We start from the raw sequence: 19,725 nt of genomic DNA, 5'->3' as shown, positions 1-19,725 counted from the left end.
CCACTGAGGTACAATAGTCTTGGCTTAATTTATTTTAAGAATAAAAATCAGTCTTGCATTAGGTCAGTATCAGAAGTGCAATCCTAGAGAGTTTGTGTTTCATCTGAGAAGATTGGTAAGGGAGGAACTTCAGCTCTTTTGATAGGATGCTGTATTGAGGTATTGATGAAGATGTCACTTCTAGCATACACTTTGCATGGATAGTAATCTTTACTTCACTGATTCATTGATCTTTCATTGATTGTGACTCCCAATGCAAAACTGTAAAGGATGTTGTGCTATAAAATGGATCTTGACTGCATGTGAGGAACTGAAGGAGTTAATGCCTCAAACATTCACTGAACTGTTTGCTGCGCTGATCTTAAGAGGACTGCTAACCATTGGCTCTATTGTGTAAGTCTGATGCTTTGCATAAACGATACAGGCCTTGCTGGCGACTACGCCCTTGAAGAAGAACGAAAAGACTGATAAGAGGGGAACATCTGCTCCAGAAGGAGCCAAAGGCTGGATGGCTGCCCGAGAAGCATGAAGTCAGCGAAAACCGACGGTAACTGGGGGAAAGGTAGAGGTGGCAGAGGGAGATCGTGACCACTGACTCAACTGGATAAAAGGATTAATGCACCCCATTCCCCCTCAAGGCACATGCAGAACCCAAGCTCCACTGTTCCTCATCTCTCATGCTAATGAATTTATGGAAAACCCACCTCTCCTCATCTGGTATGCAAATCAGACGATAAGACAAACTTAAAAGGTGACAGAAAACGTTGCTGGGTGTGCACCCACCACCCAAGATTATTGAACCTGAGACAACACTGGAACCTGAGGTGGTAATTCAGGTTCTTTGACTCTCTTTTCTTTCTTATAGATTTATCAATAAGAGACCAAATCGCTGCTTATCCTTTTCCAAGTTTAAGTTGTTTCTACTGCAAGTTAACCAGTTGTTTGGTGTCATTTCACGTTAATTTAACCCGAGAAGATCACAAAACTGTTACGTCTCCCTGGGGTCCCAGTCCAGGTTGTAACACTGCAAATCCAGCCTTCCATAATTACCCAGGTATACTTATTTTGTCTGAATTTTTCAGCTAAACCAGACTTGTTATCCATAGATCACTACAGGTATTTGGGCTATTTTTATTTTGAATACTTGTTTGTCTTGCAGAATAGAAGGGGCAGCTGTTGAAGGTATCTGTGGTAAAATATGGTATATAATAGTCAATCTTTTTGGGTAATGTTGTACTTCAGAATAGCAGTGACAAGTAAGAGACTGTGATGAAATGAATTAATCTCTTTTCTTAGGACTTCACTGCTAAATTTGTCAAGCACTGGCTTCACTCGAATTGAGTATGACATGTAGGGTAGGGTCTCAAGGACTTAAGAGTGGTGGAGACAATGAAGGAAAAAAGTAAATTAGCACTTGAGGTGGATGATGCAGTCAGGAGAGACAAAGAAGGAAGAAGACTTTGTGCAAATAAATGAATCTTTAATAATAAAACTTTGTTTCTAGAAGGACACGCATGCTTTGTGTAGAGAGGGTTCATCCATAGAAACCCTTGTCTATAAACCAAGCAGTACTTTAAGTCTGTGTAAAAAGTAACCTCTTTATTAAGAATTATTAAAACAAACAAAAAATAAGGAGATATATATAGGCAAGTCTTTTTGGACAGTATTCTGACTTCTATGGCACGCGATATCCTGAGCGCTTCAAAGTTCATCTTGAATTGCTTATATTTGCACTGACTAGTTTGTAGGGAAAGTCAGGTTTTATGATTTATGAAGCACTTCAGCTTGCTTTCCCCCTATACCTATGTTAGCCATTCGCCACCTGGGTCTCAGCTTTAAGAGTGTAAAGGAAGCATGGGATGTATATATGGAGCATGGTTTACTATATCCTGCTTCACTGCCTGTATGACATTTGCTGATTTGGTTTCCTGTAAAAACTGATACATCAGCTTACTTCTGGTCATAGATAACAGGCAGGAAGAGCTGCCAGGACTCCTAAGAATAGTCCATATAAATCCTCCATGCAGCACAGAGCTGAAGTGAGTATTTTTATTTTAGGAAGAAAAAGCAAATGGCATGTTTTGATACTGCAGAAGGAAACTGTTCTCAGAAAATACAGATATTTTAAGTGTTCAGGATTTCAAACCCATTGCTCTACAGAAAGCTTAGATAAGATGACAATGTCAGTATGAAATAAAATAAGAACTAAGTTGTGTCGTTGCTGTCTTGATTGCTTGGCAGGCTGCCATAGTGGGTCTGCCTGAGCAGTTACACACTGTACTGGTTGAAATAACAAGTGGCACAGTTGCTGTTGTACCTTCAGAAACAGACTGTGAGGACCTCTTGTACTGAACTGAATGCTGCGGATATCTAATTTCTGGGATTGCTAGTGAAGGTAATCTAATTTGGGTTTAATAAGGATAAGGATATAATAATCACAGAAAATACTACCCTACTCTGAATTGTTTTTCAGGGCAGGATATTTTTCAGCTAGGGCCCAGACTGGGTACTGTTGCCTACCGTTTTGGTCCTTTACATGATTTTCAGAACCATGTTGGAATTTGGCTCCCTGCTGTTCTGAGGAAAGCTTTCACAATTGTACTTTATTGCTCACTCTGCAAACAAGTTTTATGATGAGGAACATTGCAATCTTGCCTATGAGTGGGCACCATCCTACAAGTATTGATTGACCTACACAGTACGCTATGTCAGCATGCCTTAAATTGATGAAACGAGGCTCGCAGTGACTGTGCTGCATGCCACAAACATGCAGAAAACCAGTAGCTGAGGTTAAATTCCAGGAGCTCTGGATTCTAGTCCTGTTTGCACATCATGAGAGTGCTGTTTCCCTGGATTCAAAATCTCTTGGCATAGCTCTCGGGAATCTGGACTACATCCCCTTCAGATTTTACAAAGTCAATATTCATAAATATTCTCAAGGAAATGCCTGTTGAGTCTGCTACATAGTGGTACAAGACATTTTACTTAAATCTCAACATTTAAAAATATTTCTTTTAATGGGAAACCAGTTGTACAAGTAACACTGAAACTCGCTGTTTTCTTTATGTATACAACAGGTACAGCTTGGCTTTGAGACAGTGTGAGATTTTTCTGACTCCTTGTAACGCTTCTCAGCACGAGACAAAAAGGTGATTCAGTCTCTCTGCTTTTTCATGCCAGGGCATTTCTGCTGAAAATGCTACCTGGCGAAGAGCTGCAGTGATGACTTAACGTTAGCATGCTTCTGGCCCAAGCCAATCATTTCACTACTGGTTCACAGGGCAGTTTTCAGATGGCAGGTTCTTTGGGGCATTGTAGTGCTGTTCCTGTATTTAACATGTTGCTACATTTCTTAATAACTTTGGACCTCTTGCCAAACTTCTCAAAATTCAGGGCAAGATTGTTGAATTTCCCAGAAATTATGATATACAGACTTAAACTCTCCCCTCATGTTTTATCAAAACTTTGTAAGAGGAAGAGAACAGTTTAAGCTTCTGTCTTTTCTTTATCTTTCTCCCACTAAGACCCAGTGCAGGAGACACTGCATTGAGAGGAGGTGGTAGGGTGTTTACCTCTTGGAGCAGCGTTTCCCTGAAGTTCAGCTATGGATGAGCAGATGGAAGTAGTGAGATGCAACTCCAACAGCTTCCTGAGATCCAATAAGGATTAAGGCCCAAGGTATTTTTTACATCAGTCCCAGCCTTTTGTTTCAGGATGTGCCTTCTCAGAGCAGCACTCAGCATCATCCCAGGCCCTCCTCACCCCCCAACAGGTCTGCTCCCTCCATCAGAGATACTCCCACACACCGGGTAGTACCAGCCTCCCTCCCTCTACTCCTGTCTCGCAGGTCATCCTCCTTCATGCATGTCTCTTGAGACCACAATCTATAAAATTGTTACATGGCTTTTATTTCATTGGTGATAGACTGGAGGGTAGAATAGCTTTGAGACTGTCTCAGCTACTTTGTGGCTCATAAATTTCATTATATTCAATACTCAATATACACATCACTATATTTGCTCCTCTTGTAAGTTGAGTGAGGTAGTAACTATGTCATTTTCAGAGTAAGGAAGTGAGGGCAGGAATGAAGTGAAACATGGGATTGCTAAATTAGGCACTTAGAACTGGCTTTATAGAGAACTGTGTGTTCATCAGGACTGGCGATGTTCCTGGGTGACACTGCAGCGACAGGACACGTGCTGTGCAGATCTGAAATCCGCTGTGGGAGGCATCCGTCTCTGTACACGTGCCCAGATCTAATGCACCCTGCTGTGGTCTAATGAGTCATCCTGTCTTGTGAATCCAGCATGACAATCACTTTTCAAACAAACTTGGTGAACCGTGTCTGAATGCATAAACAGTTTTGGACTAATCAAGATGACATTATTTGGTGACTAAACAAATAAATCAAATAAAAACATCATTATCAATCTCAGACATTCTTAGGAAAGACAAACCCAGTACATTTATGAGCAAAATGCAGGGTGAGCTGTAGTGGGGCAGAAGGCCATCTTGCAGTTCTGGTGCTGGCCTAAAGGGAAGTCACTGGGAGGGATGGGCAGTCTGTTCTGGCACAGCAGAACTGAGGCATGGAAATTTTATTCTGTTCTACAGGAAACATTACCAAAAGAAAAATCCTGCTGTTGAAATAAGAATGAGATGTAACAATGTTCTGCGAAATAAAACTTCATTTTTTCTCCTACTATACTGAAAATACAATGTGTACTCAGTGACTTGGTTTACATAATACTTTATAATATTTTAGTTTTACTGAGTTCATTTTCTGATGCAAAAAGATTTTTAAATTCTGCAAAAATGGTGAAAAATATTCCAGTCAGCACAGGCTTAAGGAGTTCATTAAAGAAGACAGAAGGTTTGAACATTAAGTCATAGATGTAACTGCAATTCTCAATGCCTGTAGGAAATTAGGTATATTTCTTTCCAAAAATCTAATATTCTGCCCATGGATAAAAACTATGCTATGGGTAACACTTCATAAACTTGAGGTTAGCCTATGTTTAAACTTCTACAACAGTAATCTGTCTAATATTAGGGATAGTATCATTTTTTTTTTAAAAAATACACCTTGTTTTCACTTATATTACTGTTTAATTTCATGAATTAATATTCATGATGGCATAGACTTACTGGCATACTGATTGTTGGTGTAGACTTTTATATATAATAAGGAATATTGCAGTGTTGCTCAACTACTACCCAGCAGAATAGTTGCCAAAAGAATGATTTAAAGATTTCTCAGGTATCCTCTTAATACTTATAGGAATGTCACAGTATACCTATTCCAGTGAGACAGGATCAAATCTGTGGTTAAAGAGTGTGGTTTATGATTTCATCCAAAATTAGATTATTTGAAGTAAAGTTAAAACAGAGAAACAAAGAAACCCTGAAATAACCCTATTCTCTGCAACAAAAACCAACCCAGACTCTCTACCTCACAGTTACCTATTGATCCCATAACCTGCTCAGAAGTTTCTTCTTAAATACTGTCTCCTACTGATTTATTTCTGTCCTAAAATATGATAGTTCTTGAAGGACCTCTGACAGCTCATGTCTATGGTTATATTTTGAGTTGATAGTGACAACGGATATGAAGACTGTTGGTTTTGAATTAAACTGTATTTTTTTGTGCTTGTACCGTGATATGGCAAACAGAAAAAACTGACAAACCAGCTCTGTACTGTTTATCCTTTTAGCTTTCTCTATCATGTCTCAACTTTAGCCTTTCATTTCTAAAAAAAATATTTCCTGGTAAGAAAGCCTCTTCATCCTTTATTAAGCACTGTTTCATCTGTGAACTGCCATATTTCTGCTGTGTCTTTTTGACCATGATATATAACTAGAACTAAGTGCACAGCTCAAAGGTAGTAACTGTTATCAGTATGTTATGGCATTACATTAATTTCAAGGTGTGCTCTGCTCAACTCCTACTTAATTCCAAATTTTGCTGACTTTTGACTCTGCAATAATATCCATGTAGTTGGATATTAGTATTCATGAAGAAAACTTAGAGACCATTGGTGTACTTGTAAAGTTATGAGGGGGATTAAAGATGTGTATTCATTTTGGTAATTAGGAAGCAGTCTTATCAAAAGACTTACCTAGATAAATGAGAAATGGCAGTCCAGAGCTTTATAATTGTCTCTTATGCAGATAACAGCACCATGGGTCCCACTGCTCTGGTTGTGTACAGCGCTTTGGCATGCAGAGCACTGTAATTAAAACAAAATTCCCCACAGTAATCACTTAGGATTGTTTTATTATTACCGAATGGGAGAGAAAACTGAATAGACTGAAGAGCAACCAGTGCTTACTACGGTGGCATTTCCTTTCTGCCACCTGGCTGAGGGGGATCTGTAGCATGGATTTCATGTTTGAGAGCAGTTCTGTTCTGGGAGCGAACTAAGCTACTTTACCTCCTGAATCAGTGGTGAGCTATTTTCTTCCTGTACAACAGATACCTGCCATAGCTTGTAGGCAGATGCTAGAGAAATGAAGTTAATCCCATTTGCTTTATACTGGACAACTAAAAGGTAAAAAAGGTAATTAAGAAAGTTTTTTTTTTAAAAAAAAGAAAAGCATGTAGGACTTGACAATAAAGGCTTGAGGTGGTGCCTTGAGAAAAACAAAATTGTTATTCAGATTTAATATTTATTCTGTTGCTCTACTTAGCACAATGATGTATGTATCCTGTTCAGGAATGCAGACCCAGGCTCAAGTCAGGTAAGACTGGACACCTGAGGTGTTTGTGGAAGGGTATGGAATCCAAATTGCTCCTCTCTTTCTCTCCTCTGACAGCAAAGGGACGTTAGAATGATTGTACTGCTGTCTAGGGAGTTGTGTAGGTGGGTTGAACACATTTGGGTATTTAGAGGAGATTATTTTGTGGGATTTAAGGTAATTACAGAACAATAATCTGCTTTCTTAGCAGTACTTTGCTTTTTTTTTTTTTTCCTCACCAGTGGTCAAAATTTCTTGTTGAGATAATGGTATTGTAAAACCAGTGTTGAACTGGATCCTACTTATGCACTGTTTTGTTCACTGTTCCTATTAACTGTCTCATTTCTATGTGCTTGCAGAAGTCAACAGGATGAGTTTAAGCCTTGCAAAGCAAGAGATGAGATGAAAAAGGGCTGAAAGTTTTCATAACCCTTCTTTCTACTAGCCGAAGGATGGAGGAAATGTGCCTGATTCAGCCTTAGCTACATTTGAAATCAGCTCTGGTGACTGTTGGTCAGCATCCATAGATTCGTGTCTTGGCTTTTTTAGTTCACATGCAAAGGTACTATAATTTTTCCTCAATTTGATAGTTGCATTTAGTTTGTCTGTCACTGAAAATTCCTAAAGAAATTTCAAGGTATCTGTCCATTTTCTGTGATAATGTACAGAATAGTAAAGTTCTTGAAATGATCTTAAAAAAACATGTTTTAGGCTGTGTCTGTTGTGGTTTAACCCCAGTTGGCAGCTAAGCCCCATGCAGCCGCTTGCTCACTCCCCTGCAGTGGGATGGGGGAGTAAATTAGAGGGGTAAAAGTGAGAAAACTTGTGGGTTGAGATAAAGACAGTTAAATAGCTAAAGCAAAAAGCTGCATGAACAAGCAAAGCAAAATAAGGAATTCATTCACTACTTCCCATCAGCAGACAGGTGTTCAGCTACTTCCCAAGGAAAGTGAGGCCTTGGGAAGACAGATGTCGTAACTCCAACTGTCCCCCCTTCCTACTCCTCCTTTCCCCAGCTTTTATTGCCGAGCATGACATCATACAGTGTGGAGTATCCCTTTGGTCAGTTAGGGTCAGCAGGCCCAGCTGTGTCCCCTCCCAACTTCTTGCCCACCCCCAGCCAACTTGCTATCGGGGCAGCACGAGAAGCAGAAAAGGCCTTGACGCTGTGCAAGCACTGTTCAGCAATGACTAAAACATCACTGTGTTATCAACACTGTTTTGGTCATAAATCCAAAACATAGTACCATCTGAACTGTTATGAGGAAAATTAACTCCATCCCAGCCAAAACCAGTATGGTGTCTAACTTTAATTAGCTCTTCACAACAATACAATCTTCTTGAAAGCTAACTCTCCAAAATCATTCAATAGTGTGAAAATGTTGTTTAAATACTCTAGGACAACTAATGAAATGCTGAAACGTTTATAGGCTTCCATTATGGGTAACCCACTGTAGCACCAAAAAAACCTTACTTGGTTGCATATAAACTATCTTACCGTTCACAGAATAAGAGCGTGATGTCTGTATCAAGAGAGGAAGCATTTACATGTTGTGATGTCAAGCATTTAAGAAAAAACACTGAGAAAAATTAAGCTAGGGAGAAGTCATCAGCCATCTTCCACTGCAGAACTTCCAAACCTTGGTGTCTTAATGCTGAAAGGCTTCATGATGATCATGGAAGAAATCTTTCAATACAAAAATCTTTCTTTGGTATCTTTGGATTCTGTTTATACTAGGTGTTATTTCTTGGTGGATGGATAGAAAGTGGCCCCATTTATGGCTATATTCCTCCCTGTCCCTAAGCAGAATATCTTTACTTTCCAGATTATTCTCTGAAAGGTATATATCTTACGAAGTTGCCAGTTTTGAGATTAAAAAAATCATGTATATGTTAAACTGGTGTCTTGTCTAAGGAGAAGTCCTTTCATTAAAAGAAAGTAAGTGTTGGCTGTGTTCACCAAATAGCCCCTAACATAATATGCTAATTTTAAAATGTGAACATCTGTATTTTATAAGAAACAGTCCCCAGCCCACAATCCAATATCTAGCTGTATTTCTGAAACATGACATAGTAGAAGACCATGGAAAAATCAAATTAGAACTGATAAAAGGCACATGATAGGATCTATGTAGGCACACTGCATGTTCTACATCCATGGATCTTCTCTCCTTTGCCACCTGAGACTCCTCTGATGGCAGAAAGCAGAAACTTTCTAGAATTTCTTTACTTGCTCGGAGCATCTGAAAACTTTGGGCTGTATTTACTGTGGCTTTCAACTATGCAGGTGACACTCATTTGTAGCTGTAAGCAACCAGAAATGCAAGAGCAGGGACATTTCTCTTTATTTTCATAATGCAGGTCAAGCATAAACTGAACATGAAATGTTAGAAATCGTGAGAGTATACATACATTCCTAACAGCCATATATATTTACGAAGCAATTAAAGCATATGCAAGGAACAGTGACATTCCTGCTTTGTAGTAAAGGCATAACATTGGAATTTTTAATGTTTTTTAAATTTAATGCACAGATAGAAGATTGCATTAATTGAATCTAAAGTGAATATTGCACATAATATTAATGGTATCCTCAAGGGACTTTTACTAGGTAAAGGTTCTCTGCTGACAGATATCAGAGCCTTGATTGTTCTCCTTCCTAAAACTTGTTATTATATTTTGTTTTTAGAAATCAGAAACCTCAAAATCAATTTTTGAATAACATTTCAGAGGAATCTGATTTGCATAAAAAGGAAATATTGACTTTGCCAATTCCTATTTTTTTCCGCTTCTCAATTATAGACTTGTTTATATAGCTTCTTAATACAGAATTGTGATAATAGTGAGGATATACATGATGTGCATTTTGTTCTTGAGTGTGTTTATTATATATAACCATGCAAACATTAGAAATGTATAGAAAACTACTGAATGCCATCTGAGAGATACAGGTTCCCACATGAAACATCAAAAAACATCTTGGATGCAAATGTGAAAGAATGGATAATAATCCAGTTGTTTTGCTTCAACACAAACAAAATAGGCATATTATGTTTCAGGTCTGGATATGATTTCATTTAGACTGAATTTTCCATCTTCCTGTTGACTGTCAATCAAGGGCCACTGTGACTTCAGGGTTTCAGGGTATTTTGCCAGGAAGAGTCACCAGTTGCAAGTACTGCATGGGCCAGAAGCAGAGAGGGTCCGACCTGTTTCAGAGGAATTTATGCGTTTCTGTTCCAAATGTAAATGGCAGCTGGCTTGCTACCCAGAGAGATGAAAACATATGTCTTTCTAGTGCATGTATCCTGTCATTAGTTATTTAGCAGATTGGACTTCTGGTAACTATTTGCCTACAAATCGCTATAGCCTGAGACTTTGCTGAATCCCTTTGTCTCAAAAGAGAGAACATCTTTTCCTTGGACTGTGTCAGATCAGAATATACAATTCATGTATTTGTGTAATGATTCCCAAAGAGCAAGCCAGATCCAGACATAACTGTTGAGGAGTATGCTGCAGATGAGACATGGAGGCTACGTGAATAAGTGCATTGAGACCTGTGATGCTCTAGACAGGGTGTATATATAAATATACACATATATATACACACACCACACTCAAAATGGCTTTGAAGTGGCAGTATCTCTAGTGTGTGCAAGGGACAATGAGAAAAGGCAGTTTTCAGATCAGAAAGGGAGCTAATTTGGCAAGGCACATATCTCAAGAAAGGCTGGAATACTTGTCTTGGAAGTAACTCTTCTGATGGCTCATTTTCATTGGAAGGGACCTCTGGAAGTCACCTAGTATGACCCTTTCCCCAAAGCAGGGCTAACTTGAACTTTAGATCAGGTTACTCAACTCCTTGTCCAGTTCAGTTTTGAGAATCTCCAAGAATGGCCTAATACAGTTCCTTCTGTCACTTCAGAGCATAGCTCATTCCTGGTACAGCCACTGATTGCTGAATAGGTGTAACTACTCATCTACTTGCTTCCATGTTTCTGCCTATTTCTGTGACACACATACACACATAAGTTATGTGCAGCCCTCTTTGCTATGTGAATCATCTGGGTTTAATCCAAAGACTTTTGTGGTGGTTGTACTTACTTACATTGAGACTGAACTTTACAGTGTCTCCCTTCTCTGTTTATCTTGGGCCAAAATACCATGAATTCCCAAACCTTCAGATAAATAACACTATTCTGTTGGGGCAGCAGCATTATTCTCCATCTTCTGACTTGTTCCTTCACAGAATCACAGAATCATTCAGGTTGGAAAAGACCCTTGGGATCATCGAGTCCAACCGTCAGCCCTACTCTACAAAGTTCTCCCCTACACCACATCCCCCAGCATCTCATCTAAACGACCCTTAAACACATCCAGGGATGGTGACTCCACCACCTCCCTGGGCAGCCTATTCCACTGTCTGACCACACCTTCTGTGAAAAATTTTTTCCTAATATCCAGTCTAAACCTCCCCTGTTGGAGTTTAAAGCCGTTCCCCCTTGTTCTGTCACTAATCACCTGTGAGAAGAGACCAGCACCAACCTCTCGACAATGTCCTTTCAGGTAGGTGTAGAGAGTGATGAGGTCTCTCCTCAGCCTTCTCTTCCTCAAACTGAACAGTCCCAGCTCCTTCAATTGCTCCTCATAGGATTTATTCTCCAGGCCCTTCACCAGCTTTGTTGCCCTCCTCTGCACTCATTCCAGCACCTTGATATCTCTCTCATATTGAGGCGCCCAAAACTGGACACAATACTCAAGGTGTGAGTGTGCTTCCTTCTAGCACTAGATGCTTTCCTGGGCTTTCAGGTGTTGCCAACTCCTAATAAAATAAATCTGTAAACAAATATTAATGTGGTTTAGGAAAATATTTTTTCTTCTACCTCTAAAGACACTTTTCATACATGCTTTGAATGCCTGAATCTTTTGAAGGTGATAGTGTTAGAATATGGAGGAATTCTTCATTTCTGAATTGTACTATGATTATGTGAGTTAGTTATAATCTCAGTGTAAGCACTCCGATCTTTTAGTTGTTCAGCATAAAGGCCATTGCAAATAGCAAATAATAAATATCTGCCATATACTGCAGCAAGAGATGAAGTTTCCCAGATGAGAATTCATCAACATAATGATACAGAGCATCGCTGATTATGGCTGAAATACTTCCCACCTCCTGTCTCCAGGTCAGGCTGTTCCTGATGTTCATGTGGGTCCACAGATGAGAGAAATAATGAAGCACTTCCTCTTCATTCCCCACATGTAGTCCACAGCAGGGCCTAGCACAGCAGAAGTGGCTGGCTAGAATCCCTTCAGTGTTAACAGGAGTTTCATCGTTGACTTCAAATAAGCTTGGACTTCATCTCCGTTATTTCTTCCCCTCTAATAATATTGTCAAAGTACCTTCTCACTATGCCTTTTCTTCCATACTAATCTCACATTGGTGTTTCCCAGACACTCAGAACTTCCAGCAAGGAGGGTTTTGAAGATCTTCAGTACTTACCAGAGATTTCTGAGTGTGTGACAGTACAGGTAGAGCTGCTGTGTACAACATGCCTACAAACCTACACATGGTAGGTTTGATGCTTTGGAAATTCATGTATGCTCAGTAAACCCCGCATGTTAAAAAAGCCGCTATATGTAAAACAGCAGTAAGACTGATGTTCTCAATCCCTTTGGGACCCTTCAGACCGTATATTGATAACAGCCCCTAAGCAATAACATGCTACTCTCCACAAAAAAGTACACAGAGAAGTCTCCTAACCAGCACCCCAAGAAGCCGTAAAAACCTGAAGGCAGACTGTGCTCTAAAGGCACCTTTTTAGAAAGATTATCTATTTCCACGTCGGTGCTTCAGTTTATGAAAACCCAGTTAGCAAGCAAGGTTCTGTTTTTCTCACGTTCCGGTTCACGAGGAAGATTTGAATCCTGTTAACAACAGATATAGCCACCACAGTCAGAAGAATCATTTTATTGGAGCTCAAACAATGCTTCGTTAGAGTTTTTAAGCCGGGGCGTCCCCTCCGGCTCTTCCTTCCCACCCCAGGGCACAGGCTGCGCCGCCCGCCCCGGCCCCGGCCCCGGCCGCCTCCCCGCGTTCCTCTCCCCGGCGGTCGTTGGAGCAACCTGCTCGCAAGTGGGGGAGGAGTGATGGGTGGGTGGGGGGGGGCAACCCAAATCCCGGTTTCCCAAAAGTAGGTCTCTCCTACTTCTGCAGTCCTCGCTTTCAGGAGAAACCCGGTCGCTCGAGCGGGCGTTTTGTTGGAGACTTGGGTTCACCCCAGAGAGAAGGGGGTGTGGGGGATGTCCTGCTCCCTCAGCGCGCGTTTGGCTAATTTTCTTGGAAAACAAACCACTGACCCACATGCAACCCTGACAGGGTGGCAAAGGGGATGAAAAAAAAGAACCATCACCACAACGACAACAACAAAAAGACAGCCCTCTTCTCAGCTATCACCACTTTATCACCTGCATGTGCCTGGAAGGAGGCTCTTCCCTCCGCTGAGGGAAAAAAAGCTTAGGAAAGCAAAGTTTGAACAGCGAATTCCTGTTATTTCAAAACGCCCCATGTGACAGGATATTTCCTTATCATTTCGAGCCCAGAGCTTTTCCCTGATCCACCAGCCCTTCACAAGTGCGGAGGACCTGCCCGGCGGGAAGCCCTCTCTCTCTCCTCAGCGCCGGGGCGCCTCGGGCGAAGCCGCGGCGATGGCTCCCTCCCTGCTCCTGCTTCTCCTCGTACTTCCCCTCCGGGTTTTTCCTCTGCTGGGTAAGTGTCCGCAGGAGCTGTGCGGGTTAAGACATAACGAGAAAAGAGCAGGGTCGCGGCGGGCACCGAGCCCAGCCTGACCCGAGGCTTGAGGATGGGGAGGGGGGATGGAGGGGGACGGACGGACCGACCGACAGTTCGTGCAGGTGGAGAAGACCGCGGCCATTTTAACCCCCTCAGTGCTGCCTGAGGGGGAGCCTCGATGCGACGGGGTGCTACTGCCTCCCCTCGGGCCCTCCTTCAGCCTCCCACCCCAACTGCCTCCCCCTCCTTGCCTGCACCCTGAAGTGCCCAGTGGGCGAAGCTGCCCAACGAGGTGGCCTTTTGGGTGCCCGTGGCGTTGTGGGTGCCAAACAGGGGTGTCATGGGCAGTGCCTCAGTTTCCCCCATCACTCCGGAGACTCAGTCCCTGATCAGTTTAACACCATCACCCAGCTTTCCCTCAGATACCTCCTCACTGCCGAGGCCTGGTGTTGGGGCTCCCTATGGTCTGTGATGGGCCTGGGGACCTGCTTTTGACAGATAGTTTTCATGGGGGGATGTTAAGGTAGCTGAGGTATTGACAGGGATTAGAGCTGTGAAAACAGGTGAAAGCTGTGTTTCTTTGTGACACCTGAAGCTTTCACATGCTTGCTCTGAGAATTACAGTGATTTCAGGCGCACGGCTATTTTTCAGTGAAAGTTTTGCATCTGCCCTTCCTGAAAGCCTCTCAGCATCCTCCACTCTCACGTTTCAGGTCTACTGAAGCAAAACTTCATAACACGGCCTTGTAACATTTCTTGCTTTGTGTAATTAGCAGCAATCATTGTAGGCCATCTGGTAAGCGAGAATCTGTGTGGAGAAGACAGTCAGCCTACCTGCTTGCTGTCTCATTGCTCCCCCCTTTCTTGCCTCTGGCTTTTGGCATGCTCTTCTGGTGCTCTCCATTAGTGTTTTACACTGGTAGCGCTTCACTGGCTTCACGAGTTACTTCTTGATTTATACTTGCATAATCTGTGATAGTTTGTAAATTCTGCAGAGCATGAAGCTACCTTGGCATACTGGAAGACTCTACTGTGGAAAAGATAATTGACCAGTGAGACTTTACAGTATTTGGCACAATTCTTCAGATATAAGCTGAGGTCAGAGATAGGCAAATAGTCACAGTGTGGTGGATGAAGAAAAATGAAAGCCTGTGAGAAAAATTCTATTAGCATCTACTTGGGACATTTGAGGGAAAAGATGCTAGATCTCCCTGAATAGGTTACACCAGTGAGGTAAGTTGGTTCCTATGCCTGGCATGCTCCTATGCATTTTAAGGAACCTCCTTGCAGGAGTAATTTTCAAAATATAGATTACTCTGTTAGAAAGTGGTGTGATTCAAAGTACCAAGACTGTGGTACTCATGATCATGCTGTGGTGGACCTTTAAGTGTATTGCCTACAGCTTATCTATAGTGAAGAATGGCACCCTGTTATGGGAGCTCTATAACAAATGTTGCTACAAAACAGTGAAACACAGTTAATGGTTATATGAGTAATTCTGCTCAGCCCATTTTACAGATACAACTCATCATGTTGACAGGAGTGCTATCAGGTGTTTACAGAGAAGAGCTGGCAAGTCATAGAAAGTGTTGCACAAATACCTGGCTTGTTTAATATTCTTCTATACTATCTAATAACTCACATGGAAAGTGTTGTATAGGAATCCCCTTTGGCGTCCAAGCGGGCAGAAAAAATACAGAAATAAAGCTGTAAACTAGAGCAATACAGGACCGTGCTACAGGTCTGCTGTATGGTCATGGATGAGACAGGAGCAACTCTGAGGGGAAGGAAATCCTGCAACTACAGTCTCAGCCACAGTTGCTCCTGCATCCTGCCACCTCCTGCGCTGTCCTCCTGTTTTGGTGCCATCTTATTTTCAATGCCTGCTTGGCTGTGTTGGCCCTTTAGCTGCTTACCTAGGTATTATTCCCTGTCAGAGCACTGCATGTGCTGGGGCCCTTGTATAAGCAGCTGTGTTGCGTTTACACACTAACACTTTGTAAAGGTACAGTCAGAATAGCACAGGACCAAAGATTTGTCTTTTTTTTTTTTTTTTTTTTCCTCTCCACTAGCCAGACCTATTTGTTCAGTTTTCTAATCTTGTTTCTGAAGCCAAAACTCCACACCCTTTCAGGCTTGGGTGTAACAATCCAGGCTTTTGACTTTGGGGTACCTTTTTCATGTGTATAGCATCCTCTTTTTAACACCATAAACTGCATAAAATAAGGAATGTTATTTTAGGCCACAAATACAATTGTAACAGTTTGGAAGATCAGGCAGTGTTTTCCACGCATATGAAAATGTCTGACATCTCTTTTACCCAGAAATTTTAAATAAGATTTCAGGAAAAAGAATGTTGCAAGCATTGCATATATCAGTTTACAATAACATTATGCTAAATGGTAATAGAAAAGCAGAATGAAAAAAGTTATCACCAGCAGTGATAATTATACATTTCCTTGTATTGTCTGTGAGTAAAACAGATTGGCAAAAGGCAACAATTTCTGTCTTCAGTGCTCATCAGTTTTACACTACTTCCCAGTGAGTTGGAAGTCAAAGGACAGGAGAAGGAAACTGAGCCATGGATGAGATAAGTCTAGGTCAGCTCTTTCTCTGAGAGAGAGGTTATTTGTTCCTAGGTTGTTCTTCTGCAAAAAAGTATGATCATTTCCACGTTGGAGCCTCAGCAGAGAAGGGAAAATTTTCTGTGGTTAACCTGTATTCCCCTTAAATATTTCTCTATTATAGAATTTGTTTAATTTGGTAATCATACAATAAAATAAATAATGTTTTAATTAGTTTCAATCCCCAGAGTCACATAAATTAGTATTTATCTTTCCTGGCTTGTAGTCCAGTTAAAATACAGTTTTAAGACCTTGTGCATCCTGTTACGTTATGAAATCCAATATCAGAGAGAACTATTAAGTTACTGTGCTAAAATGTATCTCAAGGGAATCAGAGAGGAGAAATTCTCAGTCTTTGGGCAAGACCAGCTCATAGTGCATCCAAACATAAGAGATGCTAAAAACTTTTCTAGTGGTTACAATTTTGAAATAAACCTTGAATACATGAAAATGCATGCTGTGAAGCACTATTTACTGAGAGGGAGAAATAACTTTGGGAGCTATGAAGAGCCTGGTGGATCTTCATAAGTCATTAAGAGGCATACCTGATGATGGCAAATCCCACTGTTGTCAGTATTTCATTCATTCATAATGGAGGAAGGTAAGAAAAGAGAAAGAAATCACTGATGACTGCAGTTGAGTGAAAAATGAATATGCTGTTGTAGCCCTACAAGTAGCTTGTGTATAAAGCTTAAAAGAATATCCTTCCCCTCAGTTAAGACTTTAAGGATTTTAGCAGAGTTTACGGGAACAGAACTCCCCACTGTAGGGAAACGAAGCCCGAAGAACTTAGCACCTGTTGTCATCTCCTCACGCCTGGGAGCCCAAATCAAGGAGCCAGTGCTGCCGGAGTGCTCAGTGTCAGGATCTGCAGTGTACAGTGTGCGGTGTGCATGCTCCCTTTTTTCTGTAACTCCCATGGGTGCAGCTTGAAATGATACCATGAGTGTATTTTTCCTCTTTAGTTTAACCCATGCTTTAGAGCTATGGGAGAGGCTAGATCTGCATCTCTGCTGCCTTGCACTTTTGAGTGTAGATGCTTCCACTGACACAAAATAGTTGAAATGAAACATCTGAACTAGTTGCATTCTACAGTCATCTTAACAGGTGTAGGCCACGGGAGTAGTGCACTTTCTTTTGCTGAACAGGTGATGAGATTTTAACCCCAAGAGTAGTGTCTGGATTCATATTTCATTTAGATAATAGGTAAGATTACTTCAAACCAAATGATTCCAGTGTTTTTTGTCTTCCAGATACTAGCATCTTCTTAATATATAATGAAGATCACAAGCGCTGTGTACTGGCTCAAAGTTCTAATTCAGTGACTACTGCTCCTTGTGTTCAAGAAAATGAGTCACAAAAATTCAGGTGGGTCTCAGATCACCAGCTTATGAGCATAGCATTCAAATTGTGCTTGGGAGTGCCTTCGAAGAAAGACTGGGTTCCGGTCACTCTGTATCCTTGTGACAAGGCTAGTGAACTTCAGCGATGGGAATGCAGAAATGAGACTCTCTTTGCAATCCAAGGGGAAGATTTGTTTTTCAACTATGGAAACAGACAGGAAAGGAATATTATGCTGTACAAGGGATCTGGTTTATGGAGTAGGTGGAAAGTCTACGGAACCACAGACGATCTGTGTTCTCGAGGCTATGAAGGTAAAGTTCTGTAAATTAATTTCTGTATTTCAAACGCATTTCTATATGTATCTAATTGAAATATTTAGAAGTGTAGGAGAATTTCCTTCTCTTTAATGATCAGTGAGTGTGATTTCTGGTGAAATCAGCAATACCTGAGTATGTGTTTTATGTTTTCTGGGGGCTTCATTTTGCTTTTTGGTCAAAGTTGTTGAAATTCTGATAGATAGTTAACCATGCATGGTAGTGATTCATTTGGAGAGGGGAAAAAAAGCCTGTGGTAATTCAGAATGTGTGTAACTATTATGCAACAGTTAATGATAGCTTTTTCTATTTACATGTGTACAGAATGAGGTAGTGTTAGTGTTACATTAGTCTGTTGATTATGTTTTTTTTTTCCTTGGGAAGCAAGTATTATTTATGCTGTAAGGATTTAGTTAACTCTTGATATCTTTAGCTCCAGTATATTGAAGACACCTTCCTACGTGTTTAAAGTGAGTCTCAGAGTTGGTGCTGATGTGCTAGACAAAGAAATAAGATATTTTAAATAGTTAAATTTGAAAAAGTTATGTACAATACATACATACATACGTACGTACATATATACATATATTTATGATAAGTATCTGGGAATACGTTTGGCTTCCCATTAAGTATTCTTTGATAAACAGAAATGGTCACAGAGGGAAGTATGGATGCATTTTCTGTGGTTTACACAATGGCTGATTACAGCACTCGTCCTTGGTCTAAAGCCAGAATAAAAGAACCCTAGCAAAGTAAATCATGTGAAGGGAGGCAGGGTGGAGATGGAGTGATGGCCTGCCATTCCTTCCATCTTTGTTTTCTAGCAGCTCTGTGAGTGACCTTGTTATGTCACCTTTCTAGCAGTCCCTGTCAAGTAGTGTTCCTCTGTATGGCCTCCCATCAATGCGTGTACATTGTAGGTGCACATACAGAAAACTGCTTTAGTTACTTTTGATAAGTTTCATTGAGTCAGGTTTCTGGTGAAACAAAAATTATCTTTAGATGCCAATGAAATTTTATTTGAGCATAGTATATTGGAATCATTCTCTGGTATATATCTTTCAAGTTTCTATGTATGTGCTCTTCCCAGTCTAAAATGGTGAGCAATTGAGTGGGTTATTGACAGAAGAATCAGCAGCTGTTTGTGCTTAAAAAGAAAATTGCTTCACTGTGTGGATTTTATACTTTTGATTCTTATGCATGTAAAATTTAGCATGCAAATATACTTGTCTTGGCAGTTTCGGTCAGTGGTTTCCTTAAGTAATAAAAATTTGTCTCATTGTGGACATGGGTATCAGTTTAGAGCTAGAGAGGAAAATTATCAATATCCCATTTGTAGTACAGTTTGTACACCAAACTAGCAAGCTCTCTGCTTGCTCTCATATGCTATAATATGATCATAAAACTGAACTTATATATATATATATCCCATGCTTATTATTGCTTATATGTTTTTAAATTGTTGTGTCTCCTTAGATACCTACACGGTGAAAGGAAATGCCAATGGAGCACCTTGTGTATTCCCTTTTAAGTTTGGTGATAAATGGTATGCTGACTGCACAGATGCTGGCAGATCAGATGGCTGGTTCTGGTGTGGAACCACTTCAGACTTTGATGTTGACAAGATATATGGATTTTGCCCATTGAAATGTAAGTTTTGTATGTTCATGATTCTGCTGTGCTGTTATTCTGCTGCCTGGAAATATTGGTGTCCTTATCATGTGCTTTACTGTACAAATACAGTTTGAAATGATGCATTTTTCCATCTCCATTCAGCATGCTATCCTTTGAGGAACTACTTAAATATGCAACTATAGGGCTCAGCATAAAAAAAAAAATTGACCAACTACATCCAGGTGAAAGTGTGTTAATCATATGCTGGAATTTGTAATTACACCATTTACTTAAATGGAAA

At 40.7% G+C, this 19,725-nt stretch overlaps 1 protein-coding gene across 2 annotated transcripts in view; it reads left to right on the top strand.

Annotated features, from left to right (window-relative positions):
• The first annotated feature begins 13,028 nt into the window (after positions 1 to 13,028).
• Positions 13,029 to 19,725, top strand: part of LOC141927347 (macrophage mannose receptor 1-like) — a 66,112-nt gene continuing 59,415 nt past the window's right edge. Inside the window, exons 1-3 of one of the 2 annotated variants that reach the window (XM_074834527.1) lie at positions 13,029 to 13,504; positions 17,406 to 17,807; positions 19,287 to 19,460. In XM_074834527.1, coding sequence (XP_074690628.1) covers positions 13,444 to 13,504; positions 17,406 to 17,807; positions 19,287 to 19,460 — 637 coding nt within the window. In that variant the 5' untranslated portion in view covers positions 13,029 to 13,443. The remainder of the gene's footprint in view (positions 13,505 to 17,405; positions 17,808 to 19,286; positions 19,461 to 19,725) is intronic. The other variant, XM_074834534.1, reaches the window with a different exon arrangement.

Source organism: Strix aluco, chromosome 1, assembly GCF_031877795.1.
Source record: "Strix aluco isolate bStrAlu1 chromosome 1, bStrAlu1.hap1, whole genome shotgun sequence".
Taxonomy (NCBI): domain Eukaryota; kingdom Metazoa; phylum Chordata; class Aves; order Strigiformes; family Strigidae; genus Strix; species Strix aluco.
This window is presented reverse-complemented; position numbering and strand designations above follow the sequence as displayed.